Raw genomic sequence first — 15788 nt, forward strand, 5'->3', positions numbered from 1 at the left:
CCTCCCCCCTCCCCCCCACACCTGGACGAGCCCCAGTAGTGCTCTCTGGTCCAGCACGGAGATGTGGCCAGAGCCACCTCTTCACGCAGCCCTCCGAACACACGTGCACGCTGGGATGTAGACGGGCTTGGATATGGAAACACCCACGTGTCCATACAGGCACCAGTGTGCCGGCAGGCATACGGTTCAGACACACATATGCATGCATGGGCTCGTGGACACTGGCACACCAAATCATGCTCACAGAGGCATCCGTGCACACACACATACATGTTTGATAGCAGGCAATGAATGGCCAGCACACACACATACATCCCTACCCCCTGGAGCTCACCCTCCAAACCAGGTCATTCATACCCTTACAATGTACCCAGAGCCCCAAGGGCGCTCAAGAGTAAGACACCACCACACGTCCAGTCTGCTCCCCACCCGTCCCAAAAGGGTGCTCCCCAACCCCTACAGAGGCTCTCCCCCACTCCTCCAACCTTTCCTCTCCTGGCCTGATGCCCCTCCCCCACCCTCAATCTCTCCCTTCACTGGGGTCTCCAGGACACCTGTCCACCGATTGTCCCATTTATGACAAAACCCTTCCTGGGCCATTTTTGTCCCAAAAATGACTGAGGAAGCCACTTCTCCTACAGGGTACCTCTCATACTGGGGTCTGCCTCCCAAAAAAACTTTGGGGGGTGGTCTTTGAGAAGCATTCATCATAGCTCTTGAGGTAAGTTCAGGGAGACTCACTTCCCTCCATCTGGATGTCACCTCCATATTTACCTCAACCTGCTTGGACAGGGAGAGGGTGCCATGGGGAAGCAGGAGGAGGGAAAGAGGAGAGGTGGTGCAGAGGTGACCCTGAGCAGGAGCTGAAGACATGGTGTAGCAGAGTGAGAAGTGGGCAGGAGGAAGGAGCAGATGAGGTGGGAGAGGGGAGGGCCGGGAAAGCTGGCTCCTGCTTACTGAGTCTGAATTTTGTTTGGGAGCAGAATTATCAACGTGAAATTTGTACACTGCCCTTGTTCCTGGGTACAGTCAGGACCTGGGACAGCTATACCCATTGCCGTTGCCACCCTGAACTCTTGCTAGATGCCAGAACCCAGTACAGCCCCCAGCCCTTCAAAAGTAAAGAAAGAGGTCTGCAGAGGCCCCCCAGATGAGGCTTCCAGATGGTGTGTGGCCCCATGAGGAAGGAGACATGGTAGGCTGGGGCTCCCAGAGGATGTGCCTTCCTGTCCTCTGGCCCCTTCTTGTGCTCTGGAATATAGACTGACACAGCTCTGAGCAGGCAGAAAATTTATGGCCCCAAAGGGAGGGAGGGAGGAGCTGGTGGCGAGAGGAGAGGAAGGGAAACCGCCTAGAGGCCAATCAATATCGGTGAGTGGGAACTGGAGAGAGTTGGAGGGGGAGATGCTGGAGAGGGGGAGACATGGAGGGTAAAAAGGCAGAGAGAGACAGAGGTGTGCGAGAGATCAATAGAAGCTGTAGAGACTGAGCAGAGACAGGGAGGCAGAGATGTGAGGAGCCGACCCCCTGGGAGAGGCAGGAGACAGTCTCTAAGACACAGCACAAGCCCAGGGGCTTTGGGAAGGAAGTACCGCCCCCCTCTTCTCATATCCTGTTTTCAGCCTCTCCACTTTCCTGTCTTTCATCACAGAGATGTGTTCTTTCTCTCTGATCTTCTCTTTTCAGTCTTCCCAGAGCAGAATCTCCTGAGCCTTAGAGGAACAGAGGTCCCTTCCCCTCTGGGAGTAGTCCCCATGTCACAGATGGAGAGACTGAGGCAATAAATGAAGAAAGGCTGTCCTGAAGGTCGTGACTCCTAGTGTCTCCCTCACCAGACAGCTGCACACCTGGGCCAGGATGCTCAGAGGCCTGGCTCTGCCTCTCCACCTTGGTCACGTCTTCCCTCCTCCCTCTCTTCAGGCCCTGGCCCCGTTGGGCCCCCAGGGCTTCCCAGGGCTCTTATTCCCAGGGACCTCCCCAAGAAGACCAACCACACAGAAGGCCCAAAAAGCCACACAGAAGAGCATCCCCAGGAGAAAAGGAAGGGGTATGGCTTGAAAGCCTTGCAAAGACCACACTCCCCAGATTCTTGTCCTGTCCTTAGGGTGGGGACAGATCTCAGAGGTACCCCAGGGCCAGTTGTAGCTCACTGGGAGGAGCAGCATGCAGGCTCCCAGGTTGTACCCACCTTGTCTTTAGCTCCACAGCTTTGCTCAGGCTATGCCGCCAGACAGTGCTTGGGGACAGTGACATTTCCCAAGATGGGCCCTGCTCCTCAGCCCCAACTCTCCCTCCCTTCCACCAGACAGGAAACCAGAGAAGTTGCTCTTCCCATCTCTGCCCAAATGTGGCACAGCTCCCTAGACCTCCGCCATCCATGGTTATACCCCCTTTCCAGAAGCTTCCACTGTGTGGGAGCGAAGAGTGCTGATGAGTAGCAGAGCTTTTTGATCAGATTTCCTCCATCCCTAGCAAGAAACGGCACAACCACCATCCTCAGAACTTGAGCAGCAGGGGCGACAGAGGCAGGACACACGGTCTACCTGAGCTGGCCTCCAGTGCCCTTTGACATGAGGCTAGGTTTCCTCCCCAGCCAAAAGGCAAGGATGGTCTCCAGCCCATGGCCTTCTCTGAAGATCAGACTGAAGAGCTTTGTCGGTGACACCAATCTATCCGTTACTATGTCTGCAGGTGTGTGCCAAGCTGAGCTACCCGGAGGGGAGAGGCCTGACCACAGCATGGCAGCCAGGCCCCAAGTGCCCCTGAGCGGGCTGTCTGGAAGGCTTTGGCAGACACAGAGAACAGCAGGTCAGTTGAGAGAAATCCGAGGGACAGAGTGGGGACAAAGGTCCCAGGGCTGACCATGCCTGAGAACACCAGGAAGGCGCTGAGGGAGACATGTTTTCAAAGGGGAAGGCAAACCCACCTCCTGTCAAGAGCCCCTGTCCCTGGAACAAGTAGGTTTCCCGTGTGGGATTCATGAAGAGCCGGCAGTGTGGTCGCCGAGGCAAGGGCACTGTGACTACCTCCCCAGGCCCCACTCCCTGTGCCTAACGTAGAGAAGCACAGTTTCCTTGAGTGTGTTTGCATGTGTGAGCCTACGCCTATGCGTGAGTGTGTCTGCTTGGTCTCTCAGCCTAGCTCCCCACCAAAGCCCTCTCAAGCGATGTCTGCTGAGACTGCTCTCTGCTCAGCCCTGTGTCCCCGGCCCAGTCATTAGAGAGAGACTCCAAACCCCTCCAGAAGTCAAAGGCTGTCCTCCTCTGCCAGGCTCCAACCAGCTACCAGCCACCAACCACTGGGACTGAAAGTGCTGCTAACCCTGTCCTCTCTGGGAAAGGACCTCAGACAACATGCACACTGACAGGCAGATGCCCAGGGAGCAAAAAGAACCAAGTGAGGACCCCAGGGAGTGTCCTGGTGGCTCCAGGGGACAACCTGCAGTTGGGATTCTTGAGGGAGAAAAAAAAAAGGAATAGCAGGGCCCATGTCCAGGGAAATCAGCTGTCCCACCAGCTCAGAGCCAGGAGAGGTCACCTATCATTAGATGACCCCAGAGATTCAGCCAGCAGCTCCCCCTGGGCTCCAAGGCAAATGAGAAGAAGCAAGCGGCACAGAGCCCTCTTGGGCTCTGAGGGACCCTCCTTCCTCCCAGATGGGCAAGGGCCTGCTCCCTGCACCGCCCATCCCCCAGGCACTCACGGTCATTGCAGACAGGGCCTCCGTAGGAGGTCATGGTGCAGTCACAGGTGAAGCCATCCCATTGCTGCAGGCAGACGCCCTGGTTGGCACAGGACTCCTCGGTGCAGGTGGTGCTGGGGCCTGGAGCGAGCAGGAGGAAGGACACCCCAGCTCAGCCAAGCCCCTCCCTCCCCCAGGGGGTGCGGAGCCTCAGCTGTGCCAGGCTGAAAGGGCCCAGGACTGACCAGGGGGATGGGGTGGGAATGGGAGTCTTGAAGACTGGCCTTGAACCACACTGAGTGTCCAGAGTGGGAGGCAAAAGGGAGGGCCAGCTGTCCCCTGCCCCAGAGCTCTGGGGACAGGTTCCCACAAAGCCTAAGAAGGAAGCCACCTGCTGAGCATGGGGCACCTGCTAGCCACTCCCCTACACTCACCATCACAGCCCCTCTCCACCTGCCCGATGCGGTGCAGGGCATCAGCGATGAGGTCTGGGAGGCGCCCGTTGAGGTCCACAGAGGCCAGGCAGCCCTGAAAGCCGTCCCGGGAAGCCACCAGCTTAGGCAGGTTGCTGAACATATTCTTGCTCAGGCCGCCAATGTACAGCTCCCCTGCAAAGGGAGTGGGGTCAGCACGCTGGCACCCAGTGCCATTTCCCTCCTAGGACACTGGCATCCTGTCTCAGGTCCTCCCAGCCCTCTAGGAGGCTCATGGTGTCCCTAACAGAGTGACGGCGACCTGCAGATACCCACCCCCCACTTCTTCCTCCTTCCTCTCCATTTTGCCATCTGTCTGTGCCCCTCCCAGAGAAGCCCAGATGCTGGGAGAGTGGGGGGTGGGGGACAGCTGGAGGAACCTGCTCGTGCTCTCCCACACGTTCGGTTCCAGTTCCGGCCTGTAATCAGGGCCTTTCATAGATGTGCAGCCCCATCCCCTCCACCCCCGCTCCCCCTCCCAAGCCTCCTGTTCCCAGAACTCCTCAGGCCTCTCCCAACTTGGAGTTCTCTCCTAGGCAGTTCTAAGCCTCCCCCCTCCCCCAACTGCTAGAGCTCTGGAAAGAAGTTCTTCTTGGGGCCATCTGATCCCCAAAAGGGGCCCTGATTCCCTGGAAGCCTGGGGCAGCACATAGCAGGGCTTCGGCCCACACACTGGTCATTCTACATCCTGGCCAGGGCTGCCTGCATCACAAGCCCGCCCAAGGCTGGAGGCCACTTCAGATTCTCTGTGACACATCGCCCTCTCCTGGGAGCAGAGAGAATTGTCAGCCCTGTGCCACCAGATCTGGCAGATCTGGGATCTGGCTAGGGGAGGGAATTCACTGGCTTCTGGTGCCTCCCCAAGCTCAGACACTTTGAGTCTCATGGACATCCAGGGGTCCTTCTGGGGCCTGTGCAATAAGGTAGCTCACATTGACCCCAGCAGGATTGATCAGCCACAGGCCTCATCCCTCCTGTCCCAATGTCCAGCCTCCTAATTCATCCTCCTCTTCCCATCCTCTCAACTGCCTATCCTGGGGACAGGTAATGACCATTTCGATGACTACTGAAGAGACACTGGAGAATGTGGAACACTGGTGTGACCCAAAGTGAGCCTAGCCAATGCCCAAGATGCAGGATCTGGGGACACCAGGTCCTGCTGCGTGCTCTGTCCTCCATCCCCCCCCCCCCCCGCCAGCCGCACTTGACAGGTCAACAAGCACCCTATTCTCTCTCCAGCCTTCAACTGAGGCAGGACTCTCAACCTTGGGGGTTCAGGGGGTCCTTGCAAGGTCTGGGCTACATACTCCTCGCTCTTGAGTCAGGGCACCAGGGACCCCATGAGACACATCTTATGACCAGGGCTATGTTGCAAGGTGGACTCGCAGGAAAGCTGAGCAGGACTTTGGCCACATATGGTCAGCCGGACATAGTGGAGGCTGAGAGGCAGGGAGTCTGGGGGTGAGGGAAGCAGCATTGCAGGAGGGGAACCCTTGCTGGGGCCACGGGCATCTGGGCTAGGGCCAGGCCTCCTCCAGAGGCCCCAGCCCCACCTTTGAGATCGAGGTTTCGGGCGCCATTGGAGTGCTGCGTGACAGTGCGGGAGTCAATCTTGAGCGTGTGCACGTTGCCTGGGTCCCTGGACACCACCACGTTGTGCCACTGGTTGTCATTGACTGGTTTGTCTGAGTTCCCCTTCATCAAGGACGGGCCATTCCCCAGGTCAAACACGTAGTGGACGTACCTGCCCCACGGTAGGGAGGAGACACTGGGTCAGGGCGGGGTGATGCTGGGAAGGAGGGGTTCAGAGGAGCTACTGCTGGCAGGGGTCTTCCCTGGGGGCCATGGGAAGAAGGAGGGACCCCCCAGGAGGGAACCAAAGCAATGGCAAGAGGACAATATGTGAAGTCCTATCACAGAAGGCCACAGGCTCAGGGGAGCTAGTAGATGGGGTGGTTTAGTGGGGCAGCAGGGACCCTCGGGAGCAGGGACCGAGCTGCTCTGGGGTGGGATCCTCCAAGGCTGAGGGGCTGGGCTGACTGGCGTGTGAAGAGGCTGTGGAGGAGAGGATGATGGGGAACCCTGGTGAGGAAGGAGCTGGGGAGTCAGCACCTGGAAGTGGGGGCTCCTTCTCCATCCTGGCTGAGTAGCTGGGAACCTGAATCTCGACCTGTGGTTTGGGGACACTGGATACCCGCAGTGGTCCAGGGAGCTGTATCTGGGTCAGTAAGGGGAGGGGACCGTTTCCCTAAGCAGTGCCTGGCCCCTCACCCCTTGACCAGCTCGATGACAATGAAGTCATTGCCGTTGCCCGAGTTGAAGAGGAGAAGCCCGTCGGGGGCCGTGGTCTTGAACTGGAAGAAGAGGTGCATGGAGGCGTAGGCCTGGAGCGTGGCGAGGGCCAGGTAGCTGCTGCGACTCTTGAAGGTGACGGGATCCGCCACGATGGCACGCAGGCCAAAGCGGGCGTTGAGCTCGCAGTAGGTGATGTCGCCGTCCTTGCACTGGTCCATGTAGGGCTGGCCATTGAACACCAGCCCGCTCAAGTGCCCGATGAAGTTGGAGGGCACCACGGAGATGAACCGCCGCTCTGTCATGATGCCCGTCTCAATGTTGTGGAACTCCAGCCGCGTGTGGGCTCCTGCCATCTGTCCTGCTCAGGACAGGAGGTTGAGGTGAGGGGGACGGCCTCGGAGCACACACCATAGGATCACTTCTGAGACTGGGCCTCAGGTTCCCAGGAGCATCCCCACGTGAGGCCACGCATGAGGGACGTCACCAGAGTTGCCCTCGGCCAGCACTAGCGGCAGACACAGCTCCAGGAGGAGCTGGGGGACCCGTAGGTGGGTGGCCCACGGGCTTTCAGGAAATGCTGCCTGCTGGGAGTTTAAATGGCCCCTGAGGTCCAAACCCCCATAATCAACCACCCCTAAGGGGGAAGTGGCAGAGGAGCTTCACCAGAAAGATGCCCTGGGACCAGAAGTCCAGGCAGAGGTCTCCAAGAACCCAGCACAGGTCCCCAGAGATGTATCCACCTACCCTCCACGGTCACGTTGTCCACAGACAGCTGCAGGCTCTTGCCACGCCGCACCACCCTTACTGTGTGCCACTCATTGTCATTGAGCTTGTGCCCCGCAAAGAGCGTCTCGGGCCCTTTACCTGCAGCACCAAGGGGGGAGTGAGCACAGCACTCAACGGGCCCACAGGCAGCTTCCCGGACCACCCCCGATGACAGCCCCACACACACCTGTGCACATGTGCACACACACGACCCACGGCACAGAACCATCGTGCACACACCCGTGCACACAAGTTCACACACTCCTGGCCTCACCACATCCCCAGAGTGCACGCGCACATAGAGCTTTCACACTCAGATGCACTCGGCCACTTGGGGCGATTTCAGAGGGTGCCATTCGCATAGAAGAGGAGGTGAATGGTGCCCCTGGAGTCACCCCGACACCCCGCACTCTGAGGCTCAGACCAACAATCAACAGTTTCCAGACTCTGAGGACCTGCATGCGTGTCACCAGCAGCTAAATTTCCGTGTATGAGCACAAGGCCTGACACTTCCAAAAAGCCACACAGCCTGACCACACACCCCAATGGAAATGGCTCCCACAGCTCGTCATCTACCCTGATGCCCAGCTCCCCCATCTGCAGGGGGACCCAGGGGGACCCTTCTGCCTGGTGAACTCTACACACCGGGACATGTGGCCACATGTGCAGCAGGTAAGAGCCAGCACAGCCAGAGAGGGGTGTTCTGTTTCTTAGGAATTACGACCATTTATTCAAGGTCAAGATTATCTGCTCCCCAAGTCTAAGATCAAACATACTTATCTTTCAAATGTAGCTGGATTGTGCAGCATTCCCAGGTCATCCCTGGGCCCCTGGTGCTCACTCCTGCTGGGGCTGAGCATGCTGACATTAAAGGATCTCTGGTCCTCACACAGCATGTGACACACACATTCAGCAAGGGACCGGGAGCACAGTCTCTCTACCTGTGCCTTCCATGCTCACATGCTCCCTCAGTGACCTGATCCTCAGAGCACACAGCCCAGTCACACCAGCCTCCTGTCCACCCTTGCTGGCAACTCTCACTGCCACCTTGGAAAGAGCCCCCATTTGGCAGGATTACGCCCTTCAGGGAACACAGGCCACGTGTTGGGCTGAACTCTAAGGCCCTGGGTGCTCCTGGCTGGCCCTCACCTTCTTTCCCGTGTGCCTCGCCTGCCCCCTTGTGGCCATCGCTGGAGATGCAGCAGCATATCCCCAGCCCTCCAGCTCCTATGCGCCTGCAGGATGGGGGAGTCCCAGAGGCAGGTGCCACCTGGGCCTCTGTTTCCACCTCCTCCCCACACTCCTGTAGACTTCCCTTTCCCAGAACCTACCGGGCACCGTGACCACGGACCCTTTGCCAACTGTCCCTGGTCCACTTCATTCTGCCTGTTCTGCCCTCTGGAACCCCCTGCACTCGGCCCCCAGGCCTGCTCCCCACCCCTCACCCATGCCAGCATCCACACAAGCCAGCGATGCAGAATTCGCCTCCCCGCCCTTCCTCCCTCCCTAAGTCCCAGTGTCCAGCATCCCAGCCCCTTGGGTCTCTGCAGGAGAGGGAAGCCACTTACTGGGTGCGCAGCCGACGCGCAGGCAGTCTGGGGGGGCCATGGGGCGGGCAGAGGGGGAGGGGAGACAAAAAGGCAGAACAAGGTTTTTTTTTTTTTTACATCCTTCACAGGGAGGGGTATCTGCGGGCAGGGGTTCCCCCCGGGGCCACTTTCCGGGGACCACGCGTGCCCAGGTGCCCTTTTCCCCTCCTCAGTTGAACCCCAGTCCCTCCTGCCCCCAAGAAGGCTCCAACCCTCCCCAGAGCTGGGAGGCAGGGCAGTCAGGTGATGGGAAGAGGGCTTGTGTCCCCTTCTTGGAGGGGCCCAGGCCTCTCGTGCCTGAGGGAGACGGGCACCTTGGGAATCCCAGTCGTACAGGGGATCGCCAGGGGCTGAGGGCTTGACCAGCCCCACATCTCCCCAGCCTCTGGGAGGGAGATGGGTGGGGAGGGCCAAGGTCTCTGCACCCCCTGCTCTGGAACGACCCCCTGCTCAGAGCCCAGGTGTGACAGCACTGCTGGTACTCTAAGCTCAATGGAGGGGTCTGCCCCAGGGCCCCCTTCCCCAGGCCATGTACCTCCCAAAGCCCCAGGGGCTGGCACCGCCCCTACAGGAACCTTCCTTCTCCCCACCCCATCCTGGCAGAGCCTGGCTGCCACTAGGGATCGGGGTGCTCCTCACCCTGAAGAACTAGTACTTCATGTCTTCCTAGGGAGGGGCTCGAGGACACCCAGTCCAAAATCTGACCTCTCTTAGAACCAGCAAGTCAGGGCCAAGCAGACACCGTAAACAAAGCCCCTGCCTCTGCCCAGCCCTGATGGCTGTGCCCTGATTTCGAGAATGGAAGGGGCCCTCGCGGTTGGCAACGCCATGGTTTCACAGAACCTGCCACCAGGGCCATCCCCCTGGTTGGGCACATGGCCCACAAGGTGGAAAAGCCAGCCCTCGCAGAAGGACAGAGCTCCAGGTCCTATGAAGTCCAGGTCTTAGGCCCTTAGGTTGCCTGTCCTGCTTTGTGAGACCCAGACCCCTCTTGGCCTGAGGGAGCTGCTGGCCAGAGCACAGAAAGCCCTGCGCCTCGAGGCCGGGGAGCCGGGTCTTCGCCTCATCCTCACACTAACTCCCTGCGATCTCGGGCCAGGGGGTTCCCTCTGAGCCTCGGCTTCCCTTCCTGTGAGCTAGGGCTGGGACAGGAAGATCTGCAGCAGGGATCAGGTGACAGCCCTCGCCTTGCAGGGAGCCCTCAGTGAACAGCAATGTCCTGGCCTCCCTCCTGTCGCTCCTCCGAAGAAAGGCCCTGCCCACATACCCCATGGCTCAGGATGCCCCTGGCATCCCCTGGGCCCCTGAAGGTTCCTGCAGTGGAGGTAATCAGATGGCCCCTGTGGCCCTGGGGGTCATGGGCCTGTCGGGCAGTACAGCTGAGCTCCACACGCGTTGTCAACCGCAGCAGAAGAGTGGGGGGAGCAGCCGGGACCCTGAGCCACAGCCTGGCACCAAGAGAGGGGCAGAGGAAGGTCAAAGGGCAGACACAGGGAAGTGAGAAGTGACAGGAGGCGGGGGGTGCAGAGAGAAAAGCGGAAGATCTGGGGGAGCAGAGGGAAGGAGAGGCTGGACAGCGGGGAAGTGGAGTGGCCGAGGGCAGGAGGTGCCAGGCCCTGGAGTCAGGTCCCGGGGGCTCTCTCAGAGCCAGCAGAGTCTTCACCAATGAAGGGTCCAAAAAAGAAAAACGGGGGCTGGAAGGGCAGGCTGATCCCCCACTGGAGAACAGACCCCAGGAAGGAGTTGACTCTTTCCCTTCCCCAGCAGAGGAGTGTCAGGAGAGGAGGGGTCCATCTGTCCAGAGAAGAGGTGGTGGCTACACCCACCCCACAGTGACTCCACCCTCAGGAGCCCCTGCTCCAGTGAGGCATGAGAAGGGTGAGCCCACCTGAAGGTGGACACCCAGGGGAGCCAGGACCCTCCCCAGGGAAAGCCAGAGGGGGAGCAGCGGCTGGAGAAGCCGGCCCCCCGCCCACACTCACCCAAGCACAGCTCAGAGCAAGAAAACCCGTCACCTGCTACGGGCCGGGGCCTGTGCCTCGAGAGCAGGCAAAGGACAGGCACGATTGGTCTGCACAGACCCACCAAGGCCCCAGCTGGACAGAGAGCAGGGTGGAGGTATGACTTGTGACAGGACAGGGGAGAAAGCAATCCACACGGAAAAGGATGCAGAGAAAGACAGCCCCCAGCACCCGTTGCACAGGCCCCAGAATGGAGATGTGGGCCCCCAGCCTCTGGAGCATCTCCTCTCGGCAGAGTGGCAGCATCAGCTCCTGGTGCAGCCTCAGGCTTGGCCAGTCCCCCTGCAGCTTGGCTCTCAGAAGGAGCTACTGAGCAGCCCCTCCCACAGCGCCAGGGTGAAAGGGCGTGGGGTGTGATGAGCATCTAGCCTGAGAATGTGAGCCAGAGCTAAGCACAGCTCACGAGGTCTGAACTAGAGGAGATTTAGAGCAAGGGGGACTTCAGAAGAGCATGGTGACATTAAGGAAGAAGAGCCCAACACCAGAATGGCCATCTCAGAGGTGGGCAGCTCCAGACACTGCAGGCAACGGAACAGAGGTGGAGGCCTCCCGCAGGCAGTGCGCACGCACAGAAGGCCACACACTTCACGTCAGCCACACTGGCACAGCCTGGGACACCATGGGCACACTTGGTAGAGGACAACTGCAGGAAGGGGGAGAGGGCAGACTAGGTTGGTACTGGCCCCAGTGGTCAAACCCAGGGCAGAAGGCAGGGACCCAGGCCACACTGGAACAAGGCAAAGAATCCAGGTGACATTACCATCTTCTAGGGACAGAGAGCAACTGCCCCCCTCAGGGGCTGTAGAAATGTGATCACTGTCTACAGACACAGTGGGGCGCAGGACTGGGGCAGGATGCACAGTTCAGTTCCTCAACCCTCTGCCTGGAAGGAGGCAGCCTTTTGGCCCTGTCTTGTCTAGCAAGGTCCCCATCCCTGGAGCTGGCCCAGAGGACCCCTCCAGTCATCCCCAGGGTTTGCTGGCAGGCTCCACTCCTTCTTCAGGCCCAGCACGGAGCCCGGGTCCTTCCATGAGTGCCACATGAGCCACGTAGCTACCTCTGTACCTCTGACCTCCCTCCCTCCAGATGAGGCCAGAGACCAAAACCACCTGGGTTCTGCAGTGTAGCCCAGGACCAGGGCCTTGGTGCTGCTCCATCTGCGGGGCCCTGTAGGCCCTGAGGAGTAGCAAGATGCAGATGGAAATGGGGCTCTTGAGGCAGGAGCAGACTGGGTGACACTATGTGGAAGCAGCCTGCCAGGCCCACCTCCAAGCTTGGGCCCCTGTTCCAGTGTGGTTTTTCTTTGAGAAGCCCGGACAGTCCCTACAGATGTCTTCACTCACGTTATTCCATTTGAGCCTCAAAACCACCCCAGAGAGCAGACAGAGTGAGGATTCTTATCCCCATTTAACAGAGAAGAAAACAGAGACTCAGAGAAGAGAAATGACTTACCCAACATTAAAAGATCCCAAGGCTGGACCCCAAAACCAGAACTCCTCCCATCCCAGGCCTAGGCTGGGTGGCTGGGTAGCTGTCATCTGGGACCATGTCTGTCTACAGTGGCTACACAGTGGCCATATGCCCCATGGCCACACACCAGGGGGTATGTGAAGGCAGATGCATCTGCACCAAGCGTTGGGTCAGTCTGTCATGAGCTAAGCTAGAGATGGCATCTCAGCACACACGTCTCTGTGGATGGGGCAGGAGCACAGCCAGAGGTGATGGGGAGACAGGACAGCCCTGTTGGCTGTCGGTGTGAGGAGCCCATTCTTAACACTATGGGTCTTCCAGGAGGGCCAGCTTGTTATCTGACTTCTGAGATTTATTTATATGGCTCAGAGAAGCATGCCCATGGGAAGAGGGTGGGTCCCAATGGTGCAAGATCCCAGGGGTCACCAGAGCAAGGTTTCAAGGCCAGGGATGCTGCCTCCTGTCTAGACTGCTGGGCAGACCTGAGGAACATTGGCCAAAGGGCGTCTCCCAGCCCGCTTTCCTGCAGAGTGGCTGCAGGGTGGGTGGTGAGAGCAGAGCTGTAGGGGTCCCCTCAAACCAGCTCAAGGCCATCTGCACAGCTCCCCACCTCAGGCCCTGCCTTGCTAGGCAGATCCTTGACCCAGGAATACACAGGCCAGGTGACACAGTATAAGTACACTAGCCAGGTGACGAGCCCCGAAAGGCCAGTGTCTCCCAGAAATGCCCTGGAGACCAAGGTTAGGGTGAGATTCCAGGTCAGTATTTCAAAGCTCCAACCTCTTTATTCTCCCCAGTCAAGGATTCTAATCTACTCAGAAGAGCCCTACTTCTCTTCCAGGCCCAGGATACACCAGGTGACCCTCGTGGCCTGAAGTCTTCTGCGAGTCAGACCCCTGGGCACTGCATCCTCACGGGCCTCAAGAGGCCAGTCTGAGATAGGCAGATGTGACCCCAGCCTGGTCAGCTCAGGACCCCTTACCTCCAGAGCTCCCCTGCAAGAAAAGTTCCAGAAGAACTGGGGCCTTGCTTATTCCCTGCTGTAGGACCTGGCTTGGAAGACAGCTGGCACTGTAAGATGTCCCCTAGAAACCAGCCGAATGAGTAAAGCCGCTGGTCTCTCCTGGTCCTGACCACGAAAGCTGAAGCCCATGGACTCCCCCGCAGCGAGCCTCTCAGTCCCATGCAGATACTGGGGACAGGCAGGTGACCTGGAACCAAGCCAGTCCTCACCCATGAGCACAGGAAGAGGCAGTGGACAGTGTGTTGCAGAGGGCCAGAACCCGACAGCCCTGCCACCACAGCCCTGATGGAGATGTCAGGGAAAGCAAGGCACCTTAAGGCCAAGGACGAGGGTTTGGGACGGACTCCTCCCTATGACGCTGGGCTCCATCCCTTTGGGATGCCAGGCGAGAGTTTCATGATCTGTAAGGCAGGGACTGCCATGCCAGCCTGGCAGCCTGGTGCCATCATGAGGTGGCCATGGGCCTCAGCTGTGGAAGCCCATGGTGCTAGACAAGGGCAGAAGGGCATGTCCCTGTGTGTCCAGTGTGTGCACGGGCACCTACCCACACCCCTCTACGCTACGCAAAGAGGCCGAGGGTGGCTGTGTGCAGGGGCCGCTGCACGGAGCTCAGGCTCAGTCCCCGCAGGCTTCAGCAAGTGTCTCCCAAATGAATGGACCAGTGAATGAGCAGGGGTGCACCCAAAGCAAGAATGAGCTGCGTCATCACACGTGCGTGCAAGACAGGCACCACCAAGACTCCTGGAGCGCGCTCTGGGAGGACGGGCATCACACCCAGGCACGTTCGGGCGGGTGTGTGGCCATGCTCTGGACTCCAGCCCCTACAGTGTTGTCGAGCATGAAGCATTGGTCTAGGCTGTGCGTCCTCACCAGGACCCAGGCTGTCACCTCCCACCTCCAAACTCTGCTGGGGGCACCTAGCACTGGTGCCACCACCAGCTTCTCCAGACAGAGGGGGGTGTTGGTCGGTGGCAGGCCAGGGAGGGGGCCAGCAGGCCTGGGGCAGGGTGGTTACCGAGGTTGACAGTGAGCTTCATCTGCCCCCCGTCCAGCTCGAGGCGCAGGGTGTCGGCAGACTCCCTGGAGGTGGTGGCCATCATGAGTCCGTAGGCCCGCTGGGACATGAAGCGCAGGGACACATCCTCGGCCTCCGTGTGCACGGCGTTAGGCAGCGTGATCTTCATGTACATGGAGCCGTCGTAGCTCAGGACCGTGGCCTCTGCCCAGGAGTGGAGAAGGACAGCAGAGGGGGCCGACAAAGGCCAGGGGAGAGAGAAACAAGACCAGAGAACCATCACAAGACGGCAGGCTGGGACTGGGTGAGGGGCACAGGCACGGGAAGCGGGGGTCTCCCCGAGGAGGAGGAGGATGGGGCACCTGGGGTGATGGCTAGCCTCACCTCTCTCACAGACCCGCCCCAGGAAGCCGGTCCCGATGCAGTCACAGACGAAGCGGTTCCAGCCCTCTCGACAGATGCCCCCGTTGCGACAGGGAGCGGACGCACACTGCTTCAGCGTCTCCCGAGAGCAGAAGGGGACAACGCCCACAGCCCCCTGCGCCTCGGCCAGGCCCCGGAGGTCTCGGCTACGTCCATCTATGAAGAGGTCCCGCACGCAGCCCACGTAGCCAGCCCTGAGCGCCGCTGTCCACACCTCCGGGGGCAGGGGCAGGTCCACACGGCCTCCCTCAGGGAGACCGCCCAGGTACAGCTCACTCTCCAGGTCCAGGATCTCGCTGTCCCCAGTGGCCAAGAATGGTGTGCTGCGGCTGTTCACAGAGATGGAGCCTGGGGAGCAAGGGAGGGTGGGCCTGAGTGGGGAAGGCAGGAGGGAGACGGCCATGGGCCAGAAAGGGCTGTCGCAGCTCTGCCAAGGAGGCCCAGGACCTGCAGCCTGCCGTGGGCCCAGAAGGACAAGCAGCAGCTGACCTGGAGGCCCGGCTCACTTGTCCTGCTGCCAAAACTGCCTGACAAAGGTCTCCAAGTTCAGGGGCTCTTGCCACCCAGCCCTAGCCCAGCTAGGTGCTGGGGGCCTCCCAACACCTGAGCGATCCTCAGAGGAGGTGCAGGAGGTGGACACACCCAGAGTCGGAGCTCCAAGGGGCTGGATCAGTGAGCCACTGGGCCAGCCCGCCAGCCAAGCTCTCCCACAGGGAGCTGGAGGCAGAGAACTTGGAGGGCAAGGGAAGATTTGAATCCAAAGGGTTTTTTCCCCCTGCTAACATTTACTGAGCTCTTCTGACCGCTTGCCGGGCACCTAGCACTTGAAACATATTAGATCACCGAGTCTCACAATGACTCTATGAAATTGATCCTTTACCATCCCGTTTTGAAAGGGTGGATGAGGCTTCCAGAGATCAGGGAGCCTGCCCAAGTGCCACGGTGGGGAAGGAGCTCAGTCCAAGTCCTGTCCAGGCAGCAGGACCTCAGAGCACGTTCTCCACCCCACCCCTCCCTTGGCCTGAGCACCCT

The 15788-nt window shown here is 59.6% G+C and overlaps 1 protein-coding gene across 14 annotated transcripts in view; it reads right to left on the bottom strand.

The window, feature by feature from the left end:
• NRXN2 (neurexin 2) overlaps positions 1 to 15788 on the bottom strand; it is a 95358-nt gene that overhangs the window by 34985 nt on the left and 44585 nt on the right. For 6 of the 14 annotated variants that reach the window (XM_081261053.1, XM_081261051.1, XM_081261054.1 and 3 more), the window contains 8 exons: positions 14718 to 15104; positions 14334 to 14537; positions 8781 to 8809; positions 7194 to 7320; positions 6426 to 6807; positions 5708 to 5898; positions 4116 to 4289; positions 3703 to 3822 (listed from right to left, as the gene is read on the bottom strand). In XM_081261053.1, the coding sequence (XP_081117179.1) occupies positions 3703 to 3822; positions 4116 to 4289; positions 5708 to 5898; positions 6426 to 6807; positions 7194 to 7320; positions 8781 to 8809; positions 14334 to 14537; positions 14718 to 15104 (1614 nt within the window). The remainder of the gene's footprint in view (positions 1 to 3702; positions 3823 to 4115; positions 4290 to 5707; positions 5899 to 6425; positions 6808 to 7193; positions 7321 to 8780; positions 8810 to 14333; positions 14538 to 14717; positions 15105 to 15788) is intronic. The other 8 variants (XM_081261048.1, XM_081261047.1, XM_081261050.1 and 5 more) reach the window with 2 other exon arrangements.

Source organism: Spermophilus citellus (assembly GCF_964194105.1).
Source record: "Spermophilus citellus genome assembly, chromosome: 2".
Classification (NCBI taxonomy): domain Eukaryota; kingdom Metazoa; phylum Chordata; class Mammalia; order Rodentia; family Sciuridae; genus Spermophilus; species Spermophilus citellus.